General features: G+C 34.8%; 3 protein-coding genes across 4 annotated transcripts; 1 reads left to right on the top strand and 2 right to left on the bottom strand.

The window, feature by feature from the left end:
* Positions 1–8,121: 8,121 nt before the first annotated feature.
* Positions 8,122–9,890, top strand: LOC140832436 (probable galacturonosyltransferase-like 7). The gene has a single exon (XM_073196465.1). The coding sequence runs from the start codon at positions 8,497–8,499 to the stop codon at positions 9,592–9,594; it is 1,098 nt and encodes a 365-aa protein (XP_073052566.1). The 5' UTR covers positions 8,122–8,496; the 3' UTR covers positions 9,595–9,890.
* An 869-nt stretch (positions 9,891–10,759) lies between these two features.
* LOC140832430 (cellulose synthase-like protein D5) lies at positions 10,760–15,016 on the bottom strand. The gene is made up of 3 exons (XM_073196457.1): positions 13,977–15,016; positions 12,902–13,712; positions 10,760–12,752 (listed from the first exon to the last, which is right to left on the bottom strand). The coding sequence occupies exons 1-3, from the start codon at positions 14,900–14,902 to the stop codon at positions 10,974–10,976; spliced, it is 3,516 nt and encodes a 1,171-aa protein (XP_073052558.1). The 5' UTR covers positions 14,903–15,016; the 3' UTR covers positions 10,760–10,973.
* A 3,302-nt stretch (positions 15,017–18,318) lies between these two features.
* On the bottom strand, positions 18,319–22,285 carry LOC140832417 (phosphopantothenate--cysteine ligase 2-like). 2 transcript variants are annotated; one of them, XM_073196435.1, is made up of 10 exons: positions 22,027–22,285; positions 21,280–21,468; positions 21,063–21,186; positions 20,928–20,972; positions 20,738–20,823; positions 20,386–20,438; positions 20,226–20,282; positions 20,025–20,126; positions 18,892–19,011; positions 18,319–18,701 (listed from the first exon to the last, which is right to left on the bottom strand). In XM_073196435.1, exons 2-10 carry the CDS (start codon positions 21,425–21,427, stop codon positions 18,468–18,470), a joined length of 969 nt encoding a protein of 322 aa, XP_073052536.1. In that variant the 5' UTR covers positions 21,428–21,468; positions 22,027–22,285; the 3' UTR covers positions 18,319–18,467. The 2 variants fall into 2 exon arrangements, with proteins under 2 accessions (XP_073052536.1, XP_073052545.1); XM_073196444.1 differs by having other exon boundaries at positions 21,280–21,462.
* Between the last annotated feature and the right edge of the window lie 863 nt (positions 22,286–23,148).

The following is a 23,148-nucleotide window of genomic DNA, read 5'->3' as shown; positions in this document are numbered from 1 at the left end:
GGGAATGGTGTTGATGATGGCAATTTTCAGAAACTTGGTTGATATGGGATATGGAATCTCTGTGAGGGGTTGATTAGTTTTCTCAAAGTGAAAGTGGATCGGTTGTGAGAAGCAATGAAGAATTGGATGATTTTGGGGGAAGAAGGCAAGGAAGAAGTCTAGGAGAAATGGTGTTGTAAACCACACTGCTATCTTTCTTTTTCTCCTCATCTGCCTCCTCATCCTATATATCGTATTAGCACTTGGGCCCAACTTATAAATGAGCTAATACATTGGAATTATTACACACATAGCCAAATTGGCCCATGGGCCAAATTGGCTACGGGGGGCAATTATTGTGCCTAATATTTCAGAAGCTCAAAAACAAATCCAACAGATGAAAGCCAATTGTTATGTTCAAAAATCAAAGAAGCCCAAAATTCGGCCCAAGTGAGATTGCAGTTGGCCCAATGAAGAAACGTGGTATCAGTTGCTGCTAGTGCCCGGACGTGGAAGAACGTGGAGTGATAGGGGAAGGGAAAACTGCTGTGCGGAATGTAACAAAAGCAAAAAGAATAATCAGAAAAACGACCGACAAATCAACACAAAAACAAATCTACAGCAAAAACTCTGCAGAATTTCTTATCAATTTTATGCAAAATTTCTCTTATTTGCTCTGTTGTTTATTGCCATTTCCAGCAAGCGTTTCTATAGATTTTAGCAATGTCCATCCAAGTCTCATGTAAAAAAACTTTGTTCGAATTTATAACAACATAATGAATGTTGATGTTGTTTATGAATTTTCCCTTTAGTTTCATTATATTCCTCATTCCGTGTTCATATTTTTGGAGTCATTTCGAGGGAATTATAACGAACGATCGAATCGAGATTCGCAACGTTTGATTAGAAGTCAGATTATTTCACAAATTTGGCACGAACACGTGCCTGGCACGCCCGCAAATTTTCGTGACAAACAATAAGATACTAGTTACTTTGCACACGCGATGCGTGTGTGTACAATTTTTTTTTTCATTATCGAGGGACTAAAGTGAAATTTGATAAATTATGGAGGAACTAAATTGATATTTTAATTGTTGAAATAAAAAAAATTAAAATAAATTATGTGTTGAAATTTTTTTTTTGGAAAACAAAAATGTAATATTAGTATCATATAAGGGTAAAGTTGAAAGAAAAATTTGATGTCTTTTCTAGGTGGTTATTATCATTTCCTCAATTTTAATATATATTAGTATACTATGCACACACGATGCGTGTGTACAAATTTTTTTTTATCATTATCGATTGACTAAAGTGTAATTTAACAATTTATGGAGTGACTAAATTGATATTTTAATTGTTGAAATAAAAAAATAAAAATAAAAGTATGTTGAAATTTTTTTAAAAAAAAAACAAAAATGTAATGTTAGTATTATATAAGGGTAAAACTGGAAGAAAAACTTGGTGTCCTCTTAAGTAGTTACTATCATGTGCTCAATCTTAATATAATACTAGTGACTATGCACACGCGATGCGTGTGTATAATTTTTTTTATCATTATCAATGGACTAAAGTGTAATTTGATAATTTATGGGGTGACTAAATTGATATTTAAATTGTTGAAATAAAAAAAATAAATAAAACCGTGTGTTGAAATTTGAAAAAAAAAATAACAAAAAACAAAAGTGTAATATTAATATCATGTAAGAGTAAAATTGGAAAAAAAAACTTGGTGTCCTCCTAGGTAGTTACTATCATGTGCTCATCCTTAATATAATAGTATATATATAATATAATATAATAGAATATATATATATATATATATATATATATATATATATATATATATATATAAATTGGAAAAAAAAACTTGGTGTCCTCCTAGGTAGTTACTATCATGTGCTCATTCTTAATATAATAGTATATATATATATATATATATATATATATATATATATATATATTTATATAAAAAAAGATGGTCCTATGGATAGGTGTGTAATCTTTGTCAACTTGAGTAATGCGAAACGATTTAATCAAATATGTTTATCATTCAGCGAAACGTGTACGTAGAATAACATTGAAGATGAGATCATGATCAAAATTTGCTTTAAAGCAACTATAATTTCTAGATTTCTCCACTCTTTTATGGCAATGAATAACGACCAGTATTTATAGATCCAACATATTTTAATTATAAGCGAGCCCAATAGTGTGATTGGGCCTTTATAGGCCCATCTTCAATAATAACGGACCGAGTCCGTAGGCTCAATGGGATTTATATAGGGTACCCTTAAATCAAAATCTAAAATTTTAGATTTGTGCACTATAAATCTATATACGATAATTTTATGTGCATATCCTATGAGTATACAATCGTCCGCCTTTGCTCTAATTTTCACTTGTTTTTGCTTTGATGTATCAACTTTGGCCAAGTACCCACACTTTCAGGTGCTTTTAAGAAAGTTTATGATATTTTCACAATTCATATGATATTTTATCATTTTTATTATGAGGAATCTTGTTTAAGATGTAGTTCGCCAATAATATTGCTTCTCCTCCCAAGTTCCGAGGTAAACCCGAACTTATCGGTAAGGGTTTCACCATTTCCTTCAAAGATCTGTTTTTCTTTTCGACAACCCCATTTCATTGAGACGTGTATGGAGCAGTAGTTTGATGTATGATGATCAAGGAGAAAAAAACTCATCAAATGGAGCTCTATATTCTACTCTTTTGTTGCTATGAATATTTTTAATTCACTTACCAAGTTGATTTTCAACTTCGGATTTATAACTTTTGAACTCCTCAAGTGCTTCATCGTTACTCCTAAAAATATATACGTGACAACACCTTGTACCATCGTCAACAAACGATATAGTACTTCTTTTCTCATCTAGTTTGTATAAATTTAAATAACCAATATCGGTGTTACTCAGTTCTAGAGGACTTGTTCATATTTCAATATAATGGAAAGACATTTTGTTCATTTTTTGCTTTAACACATATTTCGCATTTATGTGTTAGATCAAAGCTAAACTTAGGCAATAAGTTTAAATTCAATAAACGTCGCGGAGTATTAAAATTTACATGTTCTAAACGAAATATCATAAATCAAAATACTGAAGCAAGTAAATAAAACTTTTAATTTTATTGTCATCAAGGCTACAGTTAACCACTGTTGCATTCAACTTGAAAAGACACTTCTCGATATACTATTTCTTGACAAAATTATCATTATGGGCCATTACAAATTTGTTAGACTCAAATACAAGACTAAACTCATATTTGACCAACGACGAAGCTGATACTAGGTTTTTCCTTATTTCAGAAACATGAATCACATCAACGAGGCTCACTTCCAAGTCTGATGTCATCTTCAACATTATATTTCCAAGCCTGACTATGTCTGATGTAACATAATTTTCCATGAATAAATTTCTCTCAAAAATTGGAGTGCATGTGGACAATATCTCTTTATCTGAGCATATGTAGCTGGTAGCACCCTTATGAATCCACCATTCATTTGGGTTGTTTACCAGGTTTGTCTCAAAGGCCACTGCAGTTAAATGAAGTTCAGAAAAATCAAAAGATACCGACCTTTCTTGAAGCATGTTCACTTGTTCATTCCCTTTGCTTGGGCACCCAAAGACTTTTGCCATGTGGTTCGGTTTCTTGCAGTTGTAACAATTTCCCTTCAACTTCTTCAAATTCCTTTGTTGTTGTGGTTCAGCTATAAATTTCCTCTAATTGCATGTGTTGTTGGACTCCACCATGTTTACTTTCGCAACAAACTTACTGGCTTTTTTTTTCGTATCACAGGTGTCCTCTACAATCCTCAACCTCACAATCAAATCCTCGAGTCCTATTTCTTTTATCTTGTGTTTCTAGTGGTTTTTAAATCCGTCCACAAATGAGGGAGTTTTTATCTATCAATACATCAACTTGAAACGACTCGCTTAGACTTATCCATTTTGTATGAATCTCATTCAACAGTACTTGTATTTTTTGCATTTGACTAACCACATATTTGAAGTCTACTATCTTGAAATCCACGAAGCGTCGCACGATGAAATTTCTAAAGCCAACATCTTCCGCATTATACTTCTTTTCCAACATTTCTCACTTCTCTTTTGCGGTTTTCACTCGACAACATGCATGGTCAAGTCTATTTAGAATGTAGTTTTCGGATAAGAAATCACTTTGATTCCATGCATCTACTACAGTCCTCCTATGAGAATCGACTTCATTTTCAAGTACGGTGGGAGGATTTTTTTTCAGAAACTTTGCCAAACTCAAAGTTATGCAGTAGAACAACAATTTTTGTAGTCAATCTTTTGAAGTCTATACCGTTGAAAATTTCTTGCCTCTCTCCTTGTGCCATTGGAACGTTAATTATTGTTGTTGATAAACAAAGCCATCTTCAAATTCTTCAGAAAAAGACATATTCTTAAGCTTGTTGGTGAGAATTCGAAAATGACAAAGATCGAAATAAGTTGAGACTAGTGTTGAACATTGTTTTCTTAAGAAACTTTAGCCGAGCTCCTGGTAATTTTGGAAATCGACAATCTTCTCTCAAAATATAACAACCCCAACTTGTGATTACAACACAATAAATCACAATTTCATTAATTGGAAAATAATGTAAAGTCTCTTTGGTTTCGAAGGAAGAAGAGCAAACGCAAGTGTATATATGGTTACTTGCTAGTCTTCCAAGTCTTCGTTGCTTAATTTCAATTCATTACGCCTAAGATTCCAATGATTTGCTTAAGTGAAGCCAAAAATCACACCCGACCTGGAAGAGTAAGTCTCATGTGAGATCCGTCTCACAAATATTAATCTGTGAGACGGGTCAACCCTACCCATATTCACAATAGAAAGTAATACTCTTAGGCTGCGTTTGGTTTGAAGGATAGGATAAACTAATGATTAGTATGTAAATGATAAAGAAAATGATGTGGTTTGATTGTAATATATTGTGTAAAATAATATTGTGTTTGGTAAGATTTTTAAGTGTAGGATAATTTTGAATTTTTTGATGAAAAGACAAAATTGCCCTTCCCCTTCTTGGCAGCGGCGGCGGCCGGCCGGCCGAAAATGGTCGGCCGGAAACGGCCAGCGGGGGGGCGGGGGGCGGACGGAAATTTCTGCCGGCGGTCGGCCGGCGCCGGCCGGAAAGGGACGGCGGCCGGAATTTCTGCCGGCGGTCGGCCGGCGCGGTGGTCGGGCGGCGGTCGGGCGGCGGCGGCGGTTGGTGGCGGGAAGTGGTGGTGAGTTTGAATTTAGGAGAAGGGTAAAATTGGAAAAATATGATGGATTAAGAGTAGGATAAATAATCCTAGGGGTGAGGAGGTATTATTTTAACCTACCTAATATAACCTAATCATTTATAGGAGGGATTGACTTGGTTAAATAATCATTCGTACCAAACGCCGGATAAAGTGGGATAAAATAATCTATCCCACTTTATCATTCAAACCAAACGGACCCTTAGTATAAAAAGTAATACTTTTTCAAGGATGATCCAAATAATAGATCCGTCTCACAAATACGACTTGTGAGATCATCTCGCATAAGTTTTTGCCGACATGGAACAGGGTGATAATTATCTCAGAGTAGTATAGCATTTTCCGGTAGACCTTTCGTTGCATAATGCATGTGCCTATTTCCCCCTACCCAACTTCAAATTGATACGACGTACCAGGTACACATTTCAAAGCATTTTATGATTTCTAATGTATACTTTTTGTTTCAAATAAATTAATAGAAATTGAGTGGGCCAGACCATTAAATTTAAGAGTAGGTCTCATGTGAGACCGTCTCACGGATCTCAATCTGTGAGACGGGTCAACCCTACCCATATTCACAATAAAAAGTAGTACTCTTAGCATAAAAAACAATATTATTTCATGGATTACCCAAATAAAGATCCGTCTCACAAAATTTGACCCGTAAGACCGTCTCACACAAGTTTTTACCTAAATTTAATGAGGCTTTCAAATCTTCCCCATCTCCTTCTCCAAAAGAAGATTTCTCATTTCACTCTCCTGACTTCCTATCTACCCTCAATTATTATTTTTTCCTTTTCTTCATAAAACATAATCACATTATTTTCTCTTTTTATTACCGACAAAAAAATATAATGTTATTACGATTTAATTTAATTTTATAATCAATTATAATTTTAAATTTTTAATACGAAGAATTACAATTGACCCGAAATAGGACGCTCTAGTTTCAGCACAGACAAGCGTTCGATTATACATTTAGAATCATCGACAAACTAGAAGTTTTGAGTAAAATGTATGATACTTTTTTTTTGAAGAATTTTTAAATTGAGTATTAAAAAATCGAATAAATAATTTAAAACAATTAAGACAACTATGGTGGAACCGATTCGAATCTTGTGCAACTAATTCCCAAATCCCATTGATGTTTCAACTTTGTTACACGCAAAAATCGTTTAAAATTTCTTTTTAAAATATTATAGCAAAAAATATATATATTAAATTTTCATGTTACTTGGACCCTACCAAACAAGCCCATAAGGAACTAAGGAAGAAGCCTTATTTTTTTTTTTTTTTTGTCGTTTTTCAAAAAAATTTAAATAAAAAACCAGACACCAGTCATTCATTCCACCATTTTTTTAAAAAAATTAACATGTTTGCCCTTGTTTTTTTACCATATTATATTATTGTAATACAAAACATATAATATTTAAAAGACAAAAATTTATGGAGACAGTCTCACATGTCATATTTTATAAGATAGATCTCTTATTTGAGTCATTTATGAAAAACTATTACTTTTATGCTAATGGTATTATTTTTTATTGTGAATATCGGTAAGATCAATCTGTCACACAGATAAAGATTCGTAAGATCGTTTCACACAAAACTTACTTTATTTAAAATTATTTGGAGTAGTTGTTTTCCCCAAAACAAAATAATCTTATAATTCAAACGAATCTTGGATATTTGGCCTTTCTTACAATGATTGCATATTATTTGGTATTCAATTATTAAATGAATAAGAAAGTCAGAAGTTACATGATGCTAGCCTCCCAACACACTCAATTTTCTTTGCATATTTGTTTTTCGTGAAGAAAATATCTATGTTAACAAATTTCAATCGTGGTTGTGTCAAATTGTTTTTGCATCTTTTTTCTGATGTGACGTCGTTAACTTCGATCTTATTTTTATATACTTTTAAAAGGAAAGAAACCAAAAGATAATTTAAAAACAATCAAAATTATTTGTACTCCAGTTTATATAATTCAAACTTGTCAAAAAAATAAATAGTAGGTTTCTTGTGAGACGATCTCACGAATCTTTATCTGTGAGACGGGTCTTTATCTGTGAATAATGATTTTTTCAGTGATTACCTAAATAAGATATCTATCTCATAAAATACGATCTGTGAAACTGTCTCACATGAATTTTTGTCAAAAAATAAAAAAAAATAAACTATAAAACGAAGGAGAGTACGTGAAATGTACAAAAAGGGACCATGTGTACAGGGAGGTTCTTTCTGGGAGTTTTCAGACATTTGGACGTGTTGGGAAGTAAATTGTAATGGCGACACCAGACAACGGCAGCTGGCCTGTAAAATTTAATTAATTAAATTAAAAAAATATATTAATCTTCTGAATTTAAAAAGAGTATCTTTAATATTATTTTTCTAAAAACGATTATAAATATTCTTTACAAAATTTAATCAAATATTTGTAAATACTAATAAATAAAAAATATGAATTATATATTTTGAGACGCAAATATGACAAAAATTTAATTTGGAGTGGTAGGTCTTTTGTGAGACGGTCTCACGGATCTTTATCTGTGAGACGAGTCAACCCTACCGATATTCATTATAAAAAGTAATACTATTGGCATAAAAAATAATATTTTTTTTAGATGACCTAAATAAGAGATCCGTCTCACAAAATATGATCTGTCAGACCGTCTCACACAAATTTTTATCAATTCGGAGATATTCTTCACTTTTGAAATCTAAAATAAAATAGGAATGAATAATTTATAGTATTCGTATAATTTTATTTCGGGGAATGAATAAAATGATTAATGTATAATATCATAGTGATATTGAATTGGACCATAATAAATATCAATAAATACTTAGAATTTCAATTTTCAGGTTGGAAAAGGAATAAAAGAAAAAGAAAAAATCTGTAATATTTGTTATCCAGAAGCTGCTGTTTCTTCGCCTTTCTCCAAACGAAAGAGAGAGGGAGAGAGGGGTGAATGTCTGACTGCAACGCACGTCGGCGTATATTAGCGCCGAGATCCGTTCTTTTATTCTTCTTCCATTGATCTTCCATGGGCAGGGTATACCATTAGAGAGTCGATCTGCCATTGGATTTCGGGAAGAAAAAATTGTGGTTCGCCACTCATTCTGGCGGAACTCAGAGGAACCTTAGCGTTCCTCATCTCCTCCATTTGTTCCGAGCCATTCGCCATCAGAACGAGGAAAAGAAGGGATAGATTTTTCTGCCCGGGAAGAAAAATGCTGTGGATAATGAAGTTCTCTGGGTTTTTCTCTGCGGCGATGGTGATGATTGTGTTATCCCCTTCCCTACAATCATTTCCTCCTGCGGAAGCTATAAGATCCTCTCACGTGGAATATTCCCGATATCTCAGATTACCCACCGATACGCATTCGTTGGATAAATCATCCTTCAGAAAAGCCCCGGTATTCCGCAATGCCGACGACTGCCGCTTGTCGAAGTTGGAGAAACCCAGCGTCTGCGACCCGTCTCTCGTTCATGTGGCGATTACGCTCGATGTAGAGTATTTACGTGGATCAGTTGCGGCTGTGCATTCAGTTCTCCAGCATTCCAAGTGTCCTGAAAGCGTGTTCTTCCATTTCCTGGTCACGGAGACCGGCCTCGAGACTCTGGTTCGTTCAACTTTCCCTGAATTGAAGTTTAAAGTGTATTATTTTGACCCTGAGAGAGCACGGAGCCTGATATCGAGCTCCGTTAGGCAAGCGCTCGAGCAGCCATTGAATTATGCTCGAAATTATTTGGCCGATATTCTGGAGAGTTGTGTGACGAGAGTGATATACTTGGATTCAGATCTCGTAGTCGTTGATGATATAGCAAAACTCTGGAGAACTAGCTTAGGTAGAAAAACAATCGGCGCACCGGAATACTGCCACGCCAATTTCACCAAATACTTCACCGACCATTTCTGGTCCGACCCTTCATTCTCCGGCGTGTTCTCCGGGCGGAACCCTTGTTATTTCAATACGGGAGTGATGGTAATGGATCTGGGAAAATGGAGGCAGTTCGGGTACACCCGCCGGATCGAGAAATGGATGGAGATTCAGAAAACAAGCACCAATAGGATCTACGACCTGGGCTCGCTGCCACCATTTTTACTGGTGTTCGCCGGCGACGTGGCTCCGATCGAGCACAGGTGGAACCAACATGGATTAGGAGGTGATAACGTGAGGGGGAGCTGCCGCGACCTCCACCCCGGACCGGTGAGCCTGCTCCACTGGAGCGGCAGCGGGAAACCATGGCAGCGGCTCGACTCCAGACGGCCTTGTCCATTAGATTCATTGTGGGCCGCATTCGATTTGTACGAACACTCGACGTGAGAACTTTTGCTCTTCCTCTGCTCTGCTACACCTCCCTCCTCCATCGGTAAATTCCTCAAAGTTACTTTTATCTATTTTCTCTCCATATTTCTTTCAAATTTTTTTCCAATTTTTTTTAAAATTTTGTCGATAATTATTTTATTACCAATTAATTCCCTCTTGTAAAATCTATGTTTATTTTGATTGATTGATGAGTTACTCACAGACTGGGTGTGAAATTTGTATTCTATTTTCTTTATTCTCTTCTATTGAAATAAAACAAACATTTCGTTGGGTCAAAGTCAAACATGTATGTATATTACAGCATTTTTGAATATAAATTAAATTAACATCCATAATTACTAAAATGAAACGTAAAACTGGCGAGGGGACCAATCCCATTAGCAAAGCACAAAAGAAATAAGGACAAGTTTGGATGTTGTCGGTCCTATCAGTTCTTGGTACGTGTATGTGCGTATCTATGTTTTTAACAATTCCTTAATTATTGTTCTTTCGACTTATTTCTTATTCGAAACATTTTACCATAAATTATCCGTTTTATATTTGATGATCGAATAGGATGATACGTGGTTTACTTTGATTGAAACAAATAATAAGTGGATTGCGATGTTTTTCATTGATTAACGTGGAGTGGCATTAATTAAGCGAGGGGTCCATTTTTAGCTTACAAAAATGTTCATACTTCGAAAATGGGGGGGACCTCTCCCTCTCCTTCTGTAATAATTCTGAGTTGGGCCCACATTTCGTTTTGGAGAGCCAGAGTACTTTTGTTTCTCTGTTTAGTTTAATGTTGTTCCTTTTTTTGTCATAACTAATATTATATGGATGCATTCATGTGGAATGCATTTCCATTGATTTTGATCCCATAATATAAAAATAGCTTCCAACAAAGAACAAAAAAATTACATAAGGGTTTAAAAAAAGAAATAAAAATCTAGAGTAAAGCTCAAGAAACTCAATGATAATGACAAAAAAGGAAAAGGTGAAAAATGCGGAGCCCCAAAGGCCGAAATGCCCATACTTTACAGCTACAAAAACATCAATTGCCAAAGATGAGGGGACCGATTCCTGCACGATGACAACAGAAGAAGATGCTCCTGTTACTGATAGTGTGTAGTCTGTTTCAAAGTGCCCTCCACTCTTCCGACGTTAACCATTTCAAGCATGAACTAAAAGATATCATTTGCATGTAATTTGGCTACAAAATACATCACCAACTGAATTTAAAGATAATATATAATTCAATCACACAGCAATGCAAGCAGGTGTTTAAAAAAATGAAATAATTTAGCGTAGCGTGATGAAGCAGAGTAACTTCACCACCAGGCGTAAAAAGAACTCCAACTGAAACTATCCGCGGATGCCACCCCTCTCTTTCTTCATGGTATCTCGAATCTAAAGTCGCCTGCTTGGCTTCCCAAAGGAGGGTATATGTAAACTGTTAGCAATGATATGACGATGCAGATGAGTCCTGACCATAAATACACAATTGTCGGGATCTTCCCTTTTCTCCCCATCAGTCCCTTTGCGAACGGGTATAGATGAGAAAGCACCCAGAAGCTGAAGAACACACCTCCCAGTAGCTTGCTCCATTGCGGGAAAGGACTATAAACAGTCCTTGAGATGGCTACTGCGATGGCAAGCATATTAAACATTATGATTGTAATTGGCGGGATCATCAAAGTAGTCCACCTGAACTCGTATAGCTCAGCAAACTCGTCTTCCCCATCGTCTGGTGCTGAAGATTTTGATGTCAATGTGAATGAGATGTCGATGCCTGCTATGACTTTGAGTAACCCTTGAACCACGGCTGCAGGGTGTGCGCTGGTTCCACCAATCAACCAGAACTGCTCGTTTCGCCACCAGTCATCTAGAGTGATCCCTGACCATTTGATTTCCAGGACCGCCAGCATGCAGAGAGTGAGTGTGATGGCCAATAAAAATACTAGAAATGTGATGTCCAAGGACTGGACGATGAACTTTCCTGAGAAGAGTGAAAGTGCTGGAAGAATGCAGTAGACGAGTAGGAAAATCGAAGTGAATGGGTACATTCCAACATTGAAATATGCTACCCTTTGAAGAAACTTCATTCTTGGGCTCGCTAACAGGGCATTGTTCCGAGAGAAAAAGATCTCAACTGAACCAGTCGCCCAACGAAGAACTTGGTTGAGCCTGTCGGTTAAATTGATGGGAGCTGTACCTCTGAATGCATCTCTCTTAGTAATGCAGTACACCGATCTCCAACCTCTATTGTGCATCCTATAACCTGTAACAACATCTTCTGTCACAGAACCGTATATCCATCCTACCCTGTTTCCCCACTCGGTTTTATCCTCATAGAAACAAGTAATAACGCTCACTGCTTCAGAGAGAGCTGAAGCATCTAATGGTTCACGTTGCACAGCAAGAGAGCCCGCTGGCCTTCCGAGGTAGCCTTTTCCTCTCAGATCATGAAGTAGCCTTCCCCCGAATTCAGCTACAGCAATCGAGTCGATAAGAGAAGTAGAGTTCCCAAACTGCTTTGCAAGTGAGGCTTTGGCAGCATCGTCTTCATCATCGTTTTGATTTCCGATGACAGGCAAGAGCATTTCATCATCTATTTGGTCCCCTTTCTCCTTGGATTTTCTCAGAAGTTTTCTTGTCTTTTGTCTACCGAACCATCCATGATGTTCCGTGGCTCTTGGGGGACTAAATCCATAGAGAGCTATTCTCCTGAAAATGCAGCCTGTCCCCACATACATGGGACCTTGTAATCCATCAAGGGCTCTCATGCTAACATCAAAGAACACTGTGTTGTGGTTTGCATAACGATCATTCGGATCAATGCCTTCAAACCTCTGTGGGAACTGAACATAGCAAATTTTGTCACCGCCTCTGTCTAGCATAAAGCACATTCCTTCTCTCACAGCCATTGAATTGTAGATGTAGTGGTCACAATCAAGATTTAGAATGAATGCACCATTTGACATTATTGCACTTGACCGGACTAAAGCATTCATTGCACCAGCTTTCTTGTTGTGATCAAAACCAGGTCGTTTCTCACGAGACACGTAAACTAGCATCGGCATTCTGATGTCCACATCTGTCATGTCAATCAAGTTTTCCTCATCGGCTTCATTACCAAAAAGTGGTTCTGGACCTGCGGGGACTAGCATTATCTGCATTTACAAAAGTGATGTTAGGACCTCAAACTTGAATCAAGACAACATAAGTTAACCATGCATAGTTTCTTCAAGTTAATAATAATAAACCATATAATGTGTGAACAGATAAGTTTGAAAGCAATAATTTCAGAGAGAACTGTTACCTGTATGATGCCCTCGTGATCGACTCTTGAGTGGCCTTCCTCTGCTGATGACCAAGTTCCATGCCAGTGGCTTCCATCGGCCATCCAAGTAGCTTTTGATACCTTAAGAGATTCGCTTGGATTTATCCCAAGTTCGAACTGTTTCTTTTTTGCCCGTAGCTCTGCTTGAGCATTGTAAGCATCTGATCTTCTCCTGATGGATTCAGGCAAGGCATTAATCCTCACTTTGAATTCATCATATTCTCTCTTAACCCGTCTTCTGTCCCTCACAAAGTCCAGTCTCACTTTGTTCTTAAGTGGGTCGCGTTTTTGGCTGAAGTATGCCTCGGGATTCCTAGGTTCTATCTTATGTTTTCTACAGAAAGGAACCCATATTTTTGCAAAGCTAGCAGCCTCAGCCAGGGCTTCAAATGTTACAAGAGAGCCTCCATCATCTGACAAGTAACATGCCACCTTTTCAACGGGATAATTAACAGCAAGAATAGATAGAATTGTATTTGCAGTCACAAGTGGTGGCTCTTTATCTGGATCAGCCGTAGAAACGAAGATATCAATTCCCGGCAGATCAGATAAGTTTTTGGGGTTCCTCAGATTTGGTTCTGAGGATTCGAACCGCTCTTTCAGGACAGAGAGGTCAGTCACTCTTTTCACTGGGCAAAGCTTCGGAAGTTGATCAAGAAGCCAGGAAAATGCAAACCAACATTCACAAATAACAGACATTAACCACAACCAAATAGCTTCATGATTAGGATGCATTATCCTCCATGCTAAGAAGCAAGCAAGAGCTCCAAGACGAAGAATCACTAGTAATCTGCATAATAACAACTCGTACATCAATTTATTTATAATTTAAAACCTGTCAAAAGAAAAATAATTTTCATGAAATTAAAGGACCAATTACAGATTTCTGCTAATTAAGATCTCGCACTCTTTCTTTTAGATATTGGGCTACTGGAAGAGTGAGGAAGGGACGAGATAAACTAAGTATGAATAACATCATTCCATTATGTATAAGAATCGCAGAGAGAAAAGGTTGTCAAACAACATAAATAAAAAAAGCAATAAACCTCGATACCTGTATGGGCTAATTATTGCTGCAGAAACCCCAATTTTCCTTGTCAATGGCTTGTTCCTTCTGTCACTAAAATCTGGGGGGTTTTCATACCCAGTCCCTCTTCCAAACTCGTAACCGTCCCTTGGCCACAAGGCATTCCCATATCCATAAGTTCCCTTTGTCTCAAACAGCCACCTCGAGTGATCAAAATCATGGTTCGGATTCTTGAAAGACTGAACCAAAGAGAAATTCTTCTCCAGCTTAACTCTATTACTCCAAGAAGGCAGTGGATTTGCCTGATCCTTCTCCTCAGACTGCTGTTCGTCCTCACGTTCACCATCGCTAACTTCTTTATATGTCTCTTTACATCCCGGGCAACGTCCTCCATCATTTCTCAGACAATCTGAGTAACAATCCTGGCAAATTCTAAACCCACACTCGCAATAATTCTTGAATTTTCCATCTCCAGCCTTTTCATCGCAGCCTTCCATTCCACAAAGCATTTTAGATTTCTCAATGGCAGGCTCATCTTCTGAGCTTTTTCTAGCATGAGCTTTCGTTTCTGACTTGAAGCCCCCTGTAAAAATTGTGTCCTTGATGAACCCCTCACTAGGGGTTTTTCCATTTTTTCCTCTACTTTTGCTATAGTCATGGACAGGGCTGTTTCGTGAGTTGGAAAACACCCGATGATCTGGGGTTGGAGGAATGTGTACTGTGTATGCCACGAATTCTTCGGTGCTGTCTTTCGAGAAAGAAAGATATCGTCCACCACCACTGGAAGAAGCTCTGCGATCTTCGCGGCTACCGCTGAGCGGAGAATTGGGGTTGTGAGAAATCGAGTGGCGTGGCCTCGGGCTCGTCAATCCTAAGTTTCTAGATCCACCTGAGGAAGTGACCGTGATTGTCACCGGAGATGAATCCGGCGAATTAGGAGTCATTTTCACCATTTTGTTCCCTTGTTTTTCCTCTAACCGAAACCAAAAAAAAACCCTGAAAATCTTATATATCGAAGCTGAAACAGCGAATTTCCCAGGCAGAAGAACAAATCGAAATGGAAAGAAACCTGGAAGATGTTTCAAATTTGAAACATTTCATAGGAATAAATAGCTCGGTGGTTTGGATAACGGTCGAGTAATGAGGTCCGTCGATGAGGAGAAATCTGGCCGTTGATTTAAAAATCTAAAACGGCCAGTTTTGGGAAAAGCAATGGACCCCACTATATGGGAATATCCTTTAACTCTTTTGCATAATATAAAAAAATTTCTTTCAAACCCAAAGTCAACAAAAGAGAAAATAATAAATAATTTAGTTTCAACGGTCGAATTAACAAACAATTTAAAATAAAATAAAATAACATAGGAAATACATAATTATTACTCTAAAATTATAAATTAAATAAATTACATTAATATGATTACGCATGCCTGCGTAAATAATTACCATGCAAATCTTCGATTACCATAAAAATTAATAATTAAAATTCTAACATTTATTTATACATTCTTGAAATTATTTTTTACATAAATTTTTAGTTGTATAAATTATATTGACATTTCTAGTAATTTATTTCATTGCCGAATTATCTTTGTAGTATTCATAAAATAATGATGATTAATTAATTCCGTAATATAATATATCATAATTAAGCATGGTCACAAATGTTTTTTTTGAAAATTAATTACAATTTTTTTTAAAGAAATTTATGGACACATTCATTAATATTTGCTTAATTTTGAAGTAAAATATATTACTCAAAAGGTTTAATTTAAAGAATAAAAAATTATATTTTACTTACATTAAGATTTAGTAGACATTTTTTTTATCGTTTATTAACCAGCTAATCATTACAAAATGATAATGCTAATGATAGGTATATTATTTATTACCATAATATGTGAAAGTTCATTCAAAAGAAATTAAATTATAGAGTATATTAAAAACTAATTTCCATTTGATTTTAATTACTCTCAAATTTCAAAGTTATTTTTATAAAAAAAATAAATATAAATTAATATTATATTACCTTAAATTATAGTGCATGGAAGAAAATAAAATTTTCCAGAAATAGTGATGATTAAGCATACCTCATTTTATTTTACAAGTTGGAGATGTTATCCTTACTATTTTTTTATTATTAAGGTTTCAAATCATTTTCAAATGTAAACATTTCTTATTTACTCTAATTTTTTGGTAAATAGTATACCTAATATAAACCAACTTACATAAATAATATATAAATAATCAATTTTTCTTTACATAAAATCATAAAACTAATACTTGACCATCTCTGGCCAAAGTAGTTTCTTGCATAAGGTCATATCACGCTACACAAATCCAATTAGTTAGAAATAAACATATACAAAAGTCATATATATGTAAACCTAAGCCACATTTGGCTGCATAATTTTTGTTCCATCAAAATCTGCATCTGTCGAAATTAGTTTTTTCAAGTTGAAGTTGTTTGAAACTTATTTTCGATCAACTATGTTACAAGAAATGCTAAATGACTTGGTTTTGTTATCGATAATGAGAAAATGGTTGAGAAAATTGGTTTTGCAAACTTAATCAATACTTTTGTTTTCAAAATCGAGAGATGAACAATATTCAAGTGACTATGTACTGGTTCGAAACATGAATTTCATATTTTGTTTAGATGGTTTTGGCTTTGTCACTATTTTTTTTTTATTACATATTGTTTTGGATGATATATTTTGTCTATCTTTTATTTCTAGAATTCATTTTATTTATACTATCATATTTTATAGATGAAAAAAATATATGAATATGAAGCTTTTAAGGACGCCATTTTTTGTGTGCTTGCCTCATGCCTCAAAAATCTAAAGTCCATGATTTTACTAAAGCAATATATCGGTAAAACTAGGCCACATTCTCAAAATTGATTTCGCAAAGCCAAGCCACACTGCACAAATCCACGAGTAGATTTTTTGTGAGACGATCTCACGAATCTTTATCTGTGATACAGATCAATCCTACTGATATTCACAATAAAAAATAATACTCTTGGCAGTAAAAAAGTAATATTTTTTCATGGATGATCAAATAAGAGATTCACTTCACAAAATACAACTCGTGAGACTGTCTCACACAATTTTTTACCTAAATCCAACTAGTAAATGATGTATACAAATAATTACAATGTTAATTTCAATTTTTGTGTATTTTTATGTTATATTATCAACGACAATGAATATGGTGGTGAGCACGAAAAAAGATTATAGTGGGAACATAACATGCAACTATTCCAGTCATTCTTCTACAACCTCTAGTCTTTTTAGGTTCCATCTCTACTCACTATCAAACCTTTGAACTTGTACAAAATAATATGGATATTTTTCGAAATATATATATATATATATATATATATATATATATATATATATATATATATATATATATCTAATATATATATATATCCATTGATGCACACTTTTTATTTGTATTTGTTGTCTTAAATAATGTAATTTCGCAGTTAGATAATCAATAATTTCACATAAAATATTTGTTTATCATGAAAATTACGGGGCGTGTCAGACACGTGATCAGTGTCAAAGTTGTGAAATAATCTGATTTATTTAATCAAACATTGTGGACCTCGATTTGGTCGTACGTTCTAACTCTTCGAAATGACTCCAAAAAAATGAAAACATAAAATGAGGAATATGATGAAATTACACGAGGAATCCATTAACAACATCGAAATCTAATTATGTTGTTATGAATTTGATCAACATTTTTACAAGGAAGATTGGTGAACATATGGAATATTTAGAAGACTTTGCTAGTAAAACTAGAAGTTGAAATAAACGACATAAAATTGGCATAAAATTCTGCAGAGTTTTGTTATAGCTTGTTGTGTTGATTTGTCGATGACTCTTCTGATTATTTTCCTTGCTTAGTTTAGACTGTATTTCACGATCTTCCAGTGTTAGATAATGGCTTTGGCTCGTCGCATCGTGCTTTTCTTGGGCCAACTGCAGCTCTCTTGGACTTTCATCTGTTGTGCTTTTGTTTATGAGCTTCCAAGATTTGAGCTAAACAGCACTAGTAGTACTCACACAAATTGCATGAATCGAGCATGCTAAAAAAATGAAAAGAAGTGAACTATATGAGAATTATATGAATTAGGTACCTTGCCAAAGTAAGTAGTTGATTCATTTATGTTAAACATATACTTAAGTCATATATATGTAAACCTAAGCCACGTTGTCAAAGTCGGAAGCCGGATCCAGGAATTAGAGTTGGGGAGCTTGAACTTAATACAATAAATTATATATTATTACAGATAAGATGCATTATGAACCTTGAAGAATAATTTGCAACAACTAGAGCAGTTTTCGGCAGGAAAAAAAGATTTAATAATCCTTTTGTTACAATGTCATACATAAATACGTCTTAAAGTTAACAAGAGGGAGGAATTAATTTATATTTTGAAGGATACACTATATCAAATCAGTTATTTTGATGAACAAGAATGATATTTGCTTCGAATTATCAAACAGAATCTATATAAGAAGAATGCTTGGCCATGATTAGTTCAATCAGCGGGCTTTCAACATCAGCAGCAGGCTGACTTTTGTCGCGTTGAACCACAAAATTTCCACTCTCGGTGACGACTATAACTTCATCTTTACGGGTTAGAAGCTCATTCGCCACCACCATATGCATTTTATACTTTTTCAGAGCTAAACCAGCCTTCTTCAGCAGAATCATTTTATCTGTTTCTAGCTGTTGTATTAAGCAGAATAAAATACATAAATTTCACCACACCTTAAGATATTATAAAAGTCTCACATTTGTGTCATTTCACAGTTATGACATACCACAACAATGTAGTAGAGTATTTTGTTCAAGTCGTCCCGTTAATATCATAGTTGAGATAGTAGAATGTGAACATCCTCAACAACAAGTTTCTAACCTTAAATGATATGCAGAAGGCCACAGGTGCCCAATCTTTCCTGAGCACAGAAAGCATCTTCGGGGCCTGATTAAGGCGCATATCCAGAGGACCTAAGCCAGATTGAATTTTATGCTCTGCCTGTAAATTGAGTCAATCATGAGGTAAAATAGCAAACAAAATTCTGACATCAGTTTGATTCACGAATAACTCTCTCAAAGAGCCATGACATTATCGTCTTTCCATTGCATCAAGTAAAATTAATCTCATTTTTTAAAATTAATGGCCTAAAACAATAAAAACAGGCTCTTAATCATTGCTTGGACACAATCTGAACAGTCAATTCATGCTTTTCATTCATAAATTCAAGCATCATATAAGTTCATATCCCCAGCCCCATTCTTGGACTTTATAGTTTGCAGAAAAATTCCATGCAAGGATTTAAAATTGTGGAGAGCGCTAGTAGGAGAGAAAGATAGCAAATGATAAAAACAAGTTTAGGCAAAGAGGCAAGATAGTTGGGATGTTTTCAATCCACTGTACTCCATAAGTGAGGTCCAGGCAGTAATGAAATTATGGTTTGATGTGCTAAAGAAAAGGTTTGAAATCCTCCCATTAAGAACCTGATTTCAAAGAATGTTAATCCTCAGTCATTCATCCTATTAAGACAAAAGTAAAATTATCAAAAAAATTGGCAGTCTCTTTACTTTTAACAAAGATAACCAGCAGTGGTTCATAATACCGACAAAATTCTCTTTGGGGGAAGCGGTGTAGTAGGAAACAATCAGAGTTCTTAAAGATATTCACTGTTCCGGAACACTATGGATCCTATGATGCCGATAGTACATTGCCTACGAATGCTACTAACTTACACAAAGCATCATGAAGGATCCATAAAGAGTGGTGCAGATGAGCAATATCATGCTTCGTAACTTGGAAGCAAACACATTGCAATCAACCGATTTGCGATTAGGAAGAATGCGATGAAGACAATTCTCACAATGCAATAAATTGAAATTTAGTTTTCCAATCATATTCCTTAAATATGTCATCTCAAATTGTGTGTTTTATAGAAGTATGCAATAATCAATACCCACATCAATCCACTTTTACGCGCTAAATGCTAAAGATCACATATTGAGTAAGTCCATTACCATGCTCTCCCAAGGAACATAAAAATCAGAAACTGCTGCAGCAAGATAGAACAAAGCTTTTGATCCAAGACACCTCATTGAAAAGGCAACCAACCGCAAAAGCTGCTCACAAACATTTATGTTCATTAAATGGAGGAGATGACCAAAACAAATAGATATCTGGATAATGGAGAGCAAACAATGCTAGGAAATGAAGATAACCTGCAGATACTCAAATATGGTTGTAAAGGGAAGTTTCAACAAGTGACCTCTGATAGCCTGCGACAAATTTGAGTAAAAGTTATGTGCTAAGCACACCAAAGACAAGCAAATAATCATCGATGACAAAAAATTGCGGGAAAAAGGAAGGGAATATCCTTACAGCACGATGTTCACTGATGGCCATCTTCACCTTCTCAGCATGCGTTGGGTGCACTGAATACAGTATGAAGTGAACAATTGTCAATCAATGCTTTATGCGATGCAATCAATAAGCAAAAAAGTAATAATACTGATCCAGTGTTATCCTTTCACGTTGTGACTGACATAAAAAAAAAGAGGATGTTTCAACCAAAAGAAACAGAGTGGGCCGCATTCTAAAACATTTTTGACGATGTAGAATTAGTATCCCCCTATATCATTTCAAGCATCAAACTGTTGTTGATAGCATTCCATCAAAACTCCAAAGAGTTCTGCAAAAAAAAAAATGTTTGTGTGAATAAAGAAACTATTACCTGTAACAGTTGATCCATCGATGACGTCAAAACACTCAAGCAGTGGATCATCAGGAAGATATCTACAATATGGTTGACAGGTTCCTCTGTATGCACATTTTCATACTGTTATCATAAGCTATATTTTGCTAGTAAAATGAGAATAAGATTTTATTATGTCACAAATGCATGAAATCAAGGAAATACTAACCTCCGATAAAGAAAAATTACAGAATATCCAGCCTTCAAAAAGTATCTGTAGTTTCGTAAATAAAATTTTCCAAGTCAGAGTACATCACAAAATTGTCAAAAACTACCGGTAAAAGTAAAAGTTTATGCGATTTACTCCGTCGATGCAGCTCCCCTGTGACCAGAGCTGAAGTTGTCAATGTAACGAACACATCGCTGTTCCAACGGAACAGTTGTCCCACCAGATGTCACGCATACCACCCTATTGTTTATTTCATTCACTGAAGATTCATATATTAACAAATTCAAGAACGCTATGTCAGAGAGAAGGAAACATGTACATCTATCTAGGGGGCTAAAACCAACAAACATGCCTGCTGGTGAACATCTCTTTTCCACAAATTCTTCTACTTTTCTTCTTATTTCATCGCCATCTTTTAATGGAGGAGATGATTCAAAGAAAGATTTAACTTCTGCGTATGTTGTTTCATCAAAAGACTCTGAGCCATTTGAAACGTCCATTGAACGATCTAGCTGATAAGTGCAGAGCAATAACTCTGAAACTAAAAAATACAAAAAAGATTGCTGCTTTTTTATAATTGGAAACAAGATCCCCATTTCCAATGTTAATAAAAAAAAAATAGCATCGAAATTTGACACGAATAACACGTGCTTATTAAACGACAAAATCTCAAATGATCATAAGTTGAAACGTAAAGAAAACACAACTAATATTTTCCAACCTGCATCATTCATCAAAGAAACATTAGAAAATGTTTATCTTACATGCACCAGTCATCTCTAATTTGCCATACATCAAATGGTTAACGCACAATCACTGTTCAATTTATACATCTATCATTAATCACTAGCTAAAAATCAACTAAAAATTTGAAATAACCCATCAGTAAACAGCAGGTGTGAGACCACAAGGCATTTACATCCGCTAAAAATCTTGAAAATTCCACTTTAATGCACGTAATTCGACAAAAATTACAAATGAATTTACAACTACCTGCTTTCCATCCATAAGAAAAATTCTACCAACTATCCTGAAAAACCCACATCCAAAAAACTTGGAAACACACAAAAAGAATCTGAATCGAAGGTATGTGCGTTACCTTGAAAAGGCGGTTAATTATTCAGCTCCTCGAAGAAGATTAATTGGATCGAGCGGCCATATGTAGGAACTCAGCGGTAAAAATACGGGTAGGAGCGGCGAAGATGGCTCAATAAGAGAGTTATAATGGTCAAGGGTGGGCTATGTTCATACATTCGTAGGTCGGATAATCAATTTTCCGCTACCAACAACGGTTGGATGTTTACTCCTCCAAAGAAGCAACGAAGAAGATACCAGGAGGATTTTTATTTTTATTTTTGGAAAATAATATGAAACTTTATTTGATAATGCTAATAAAAAAATTATTTTATGAGGAATGTAAAAAAAAAAAAAAAAAACAGTGGTGTTTTTTTATTGATTAATGAAAAATCAAATTGCAACTTTATTTGATAATATTAATAAAAAGAATTATTTTACGAGAAGAAGTTATATTTTCTTCTATTATATATGTTTCTTTCTAATATTACATTTTCTTCGATTATATTTACTTCTTTTCAATTTTAATTATTTATATAGTCAAATTTGAATTTAATAAAATATTTTTCAATTTTTGATAATTTTAGTTTTTTAATTTAAAAAATTTGATGCACGACATGAATGGCATATCATAAGTCAGGCCAATGTTACGTCGGGAAAAGATCAAAATTGAATAAAATATATAGAGATCGAGAACTCACATTGAAATTTAACGACATAGACTAATAAAATAAAATGAAAGACAAAATTGCATCTAATTTCCTTTTTAAGGATGATATAATACGATATCATAATAATTTATTTTCTTTAATGAAATATTAATAAAGATTATTATCATAATAATTTATTTTCTTTAATGAAATATTAATAAAGATTGAAATTAATAAATCATTGATTAAATCTCTTTTAAGATAGTCTAATATATCTGTATTAGTATAATGGGTCGACCCGATCTATACGCACTATCAAAGGTAATACTTTGACAAAAAAATTAATATTTTTTCATGAGTTGGACCAGATTGGAGATCTGTTTCATAAAATTGATATGTGAAACAATATTACAAGAGTTTCAATGTAATTATATTGGTGATGTGTAATGAAGAACGACATTCATTAAAAAAAGTATATCTAAAATATTTATATTCAT

The sequence above is a fragment of the Primulina eburnea genome, chromosome 1 (assembly GCF_022965805.1).
Source record: "Primulina eburnea isolate SZY01 chromosome 1, ASM2296580v1, whole genome shotgun sequence".
NCBI classification, from domain to species: domain Eukaryota; kingdom Viridiplantae; phylum Streptophyta; class Magnoliopsida; order Lamiales; family Gesneriaceae; genus Primulina; species Primulina eburnea.
This window is presented reverse-complemented; position numbering and strand designations above follow the sequence as displayed.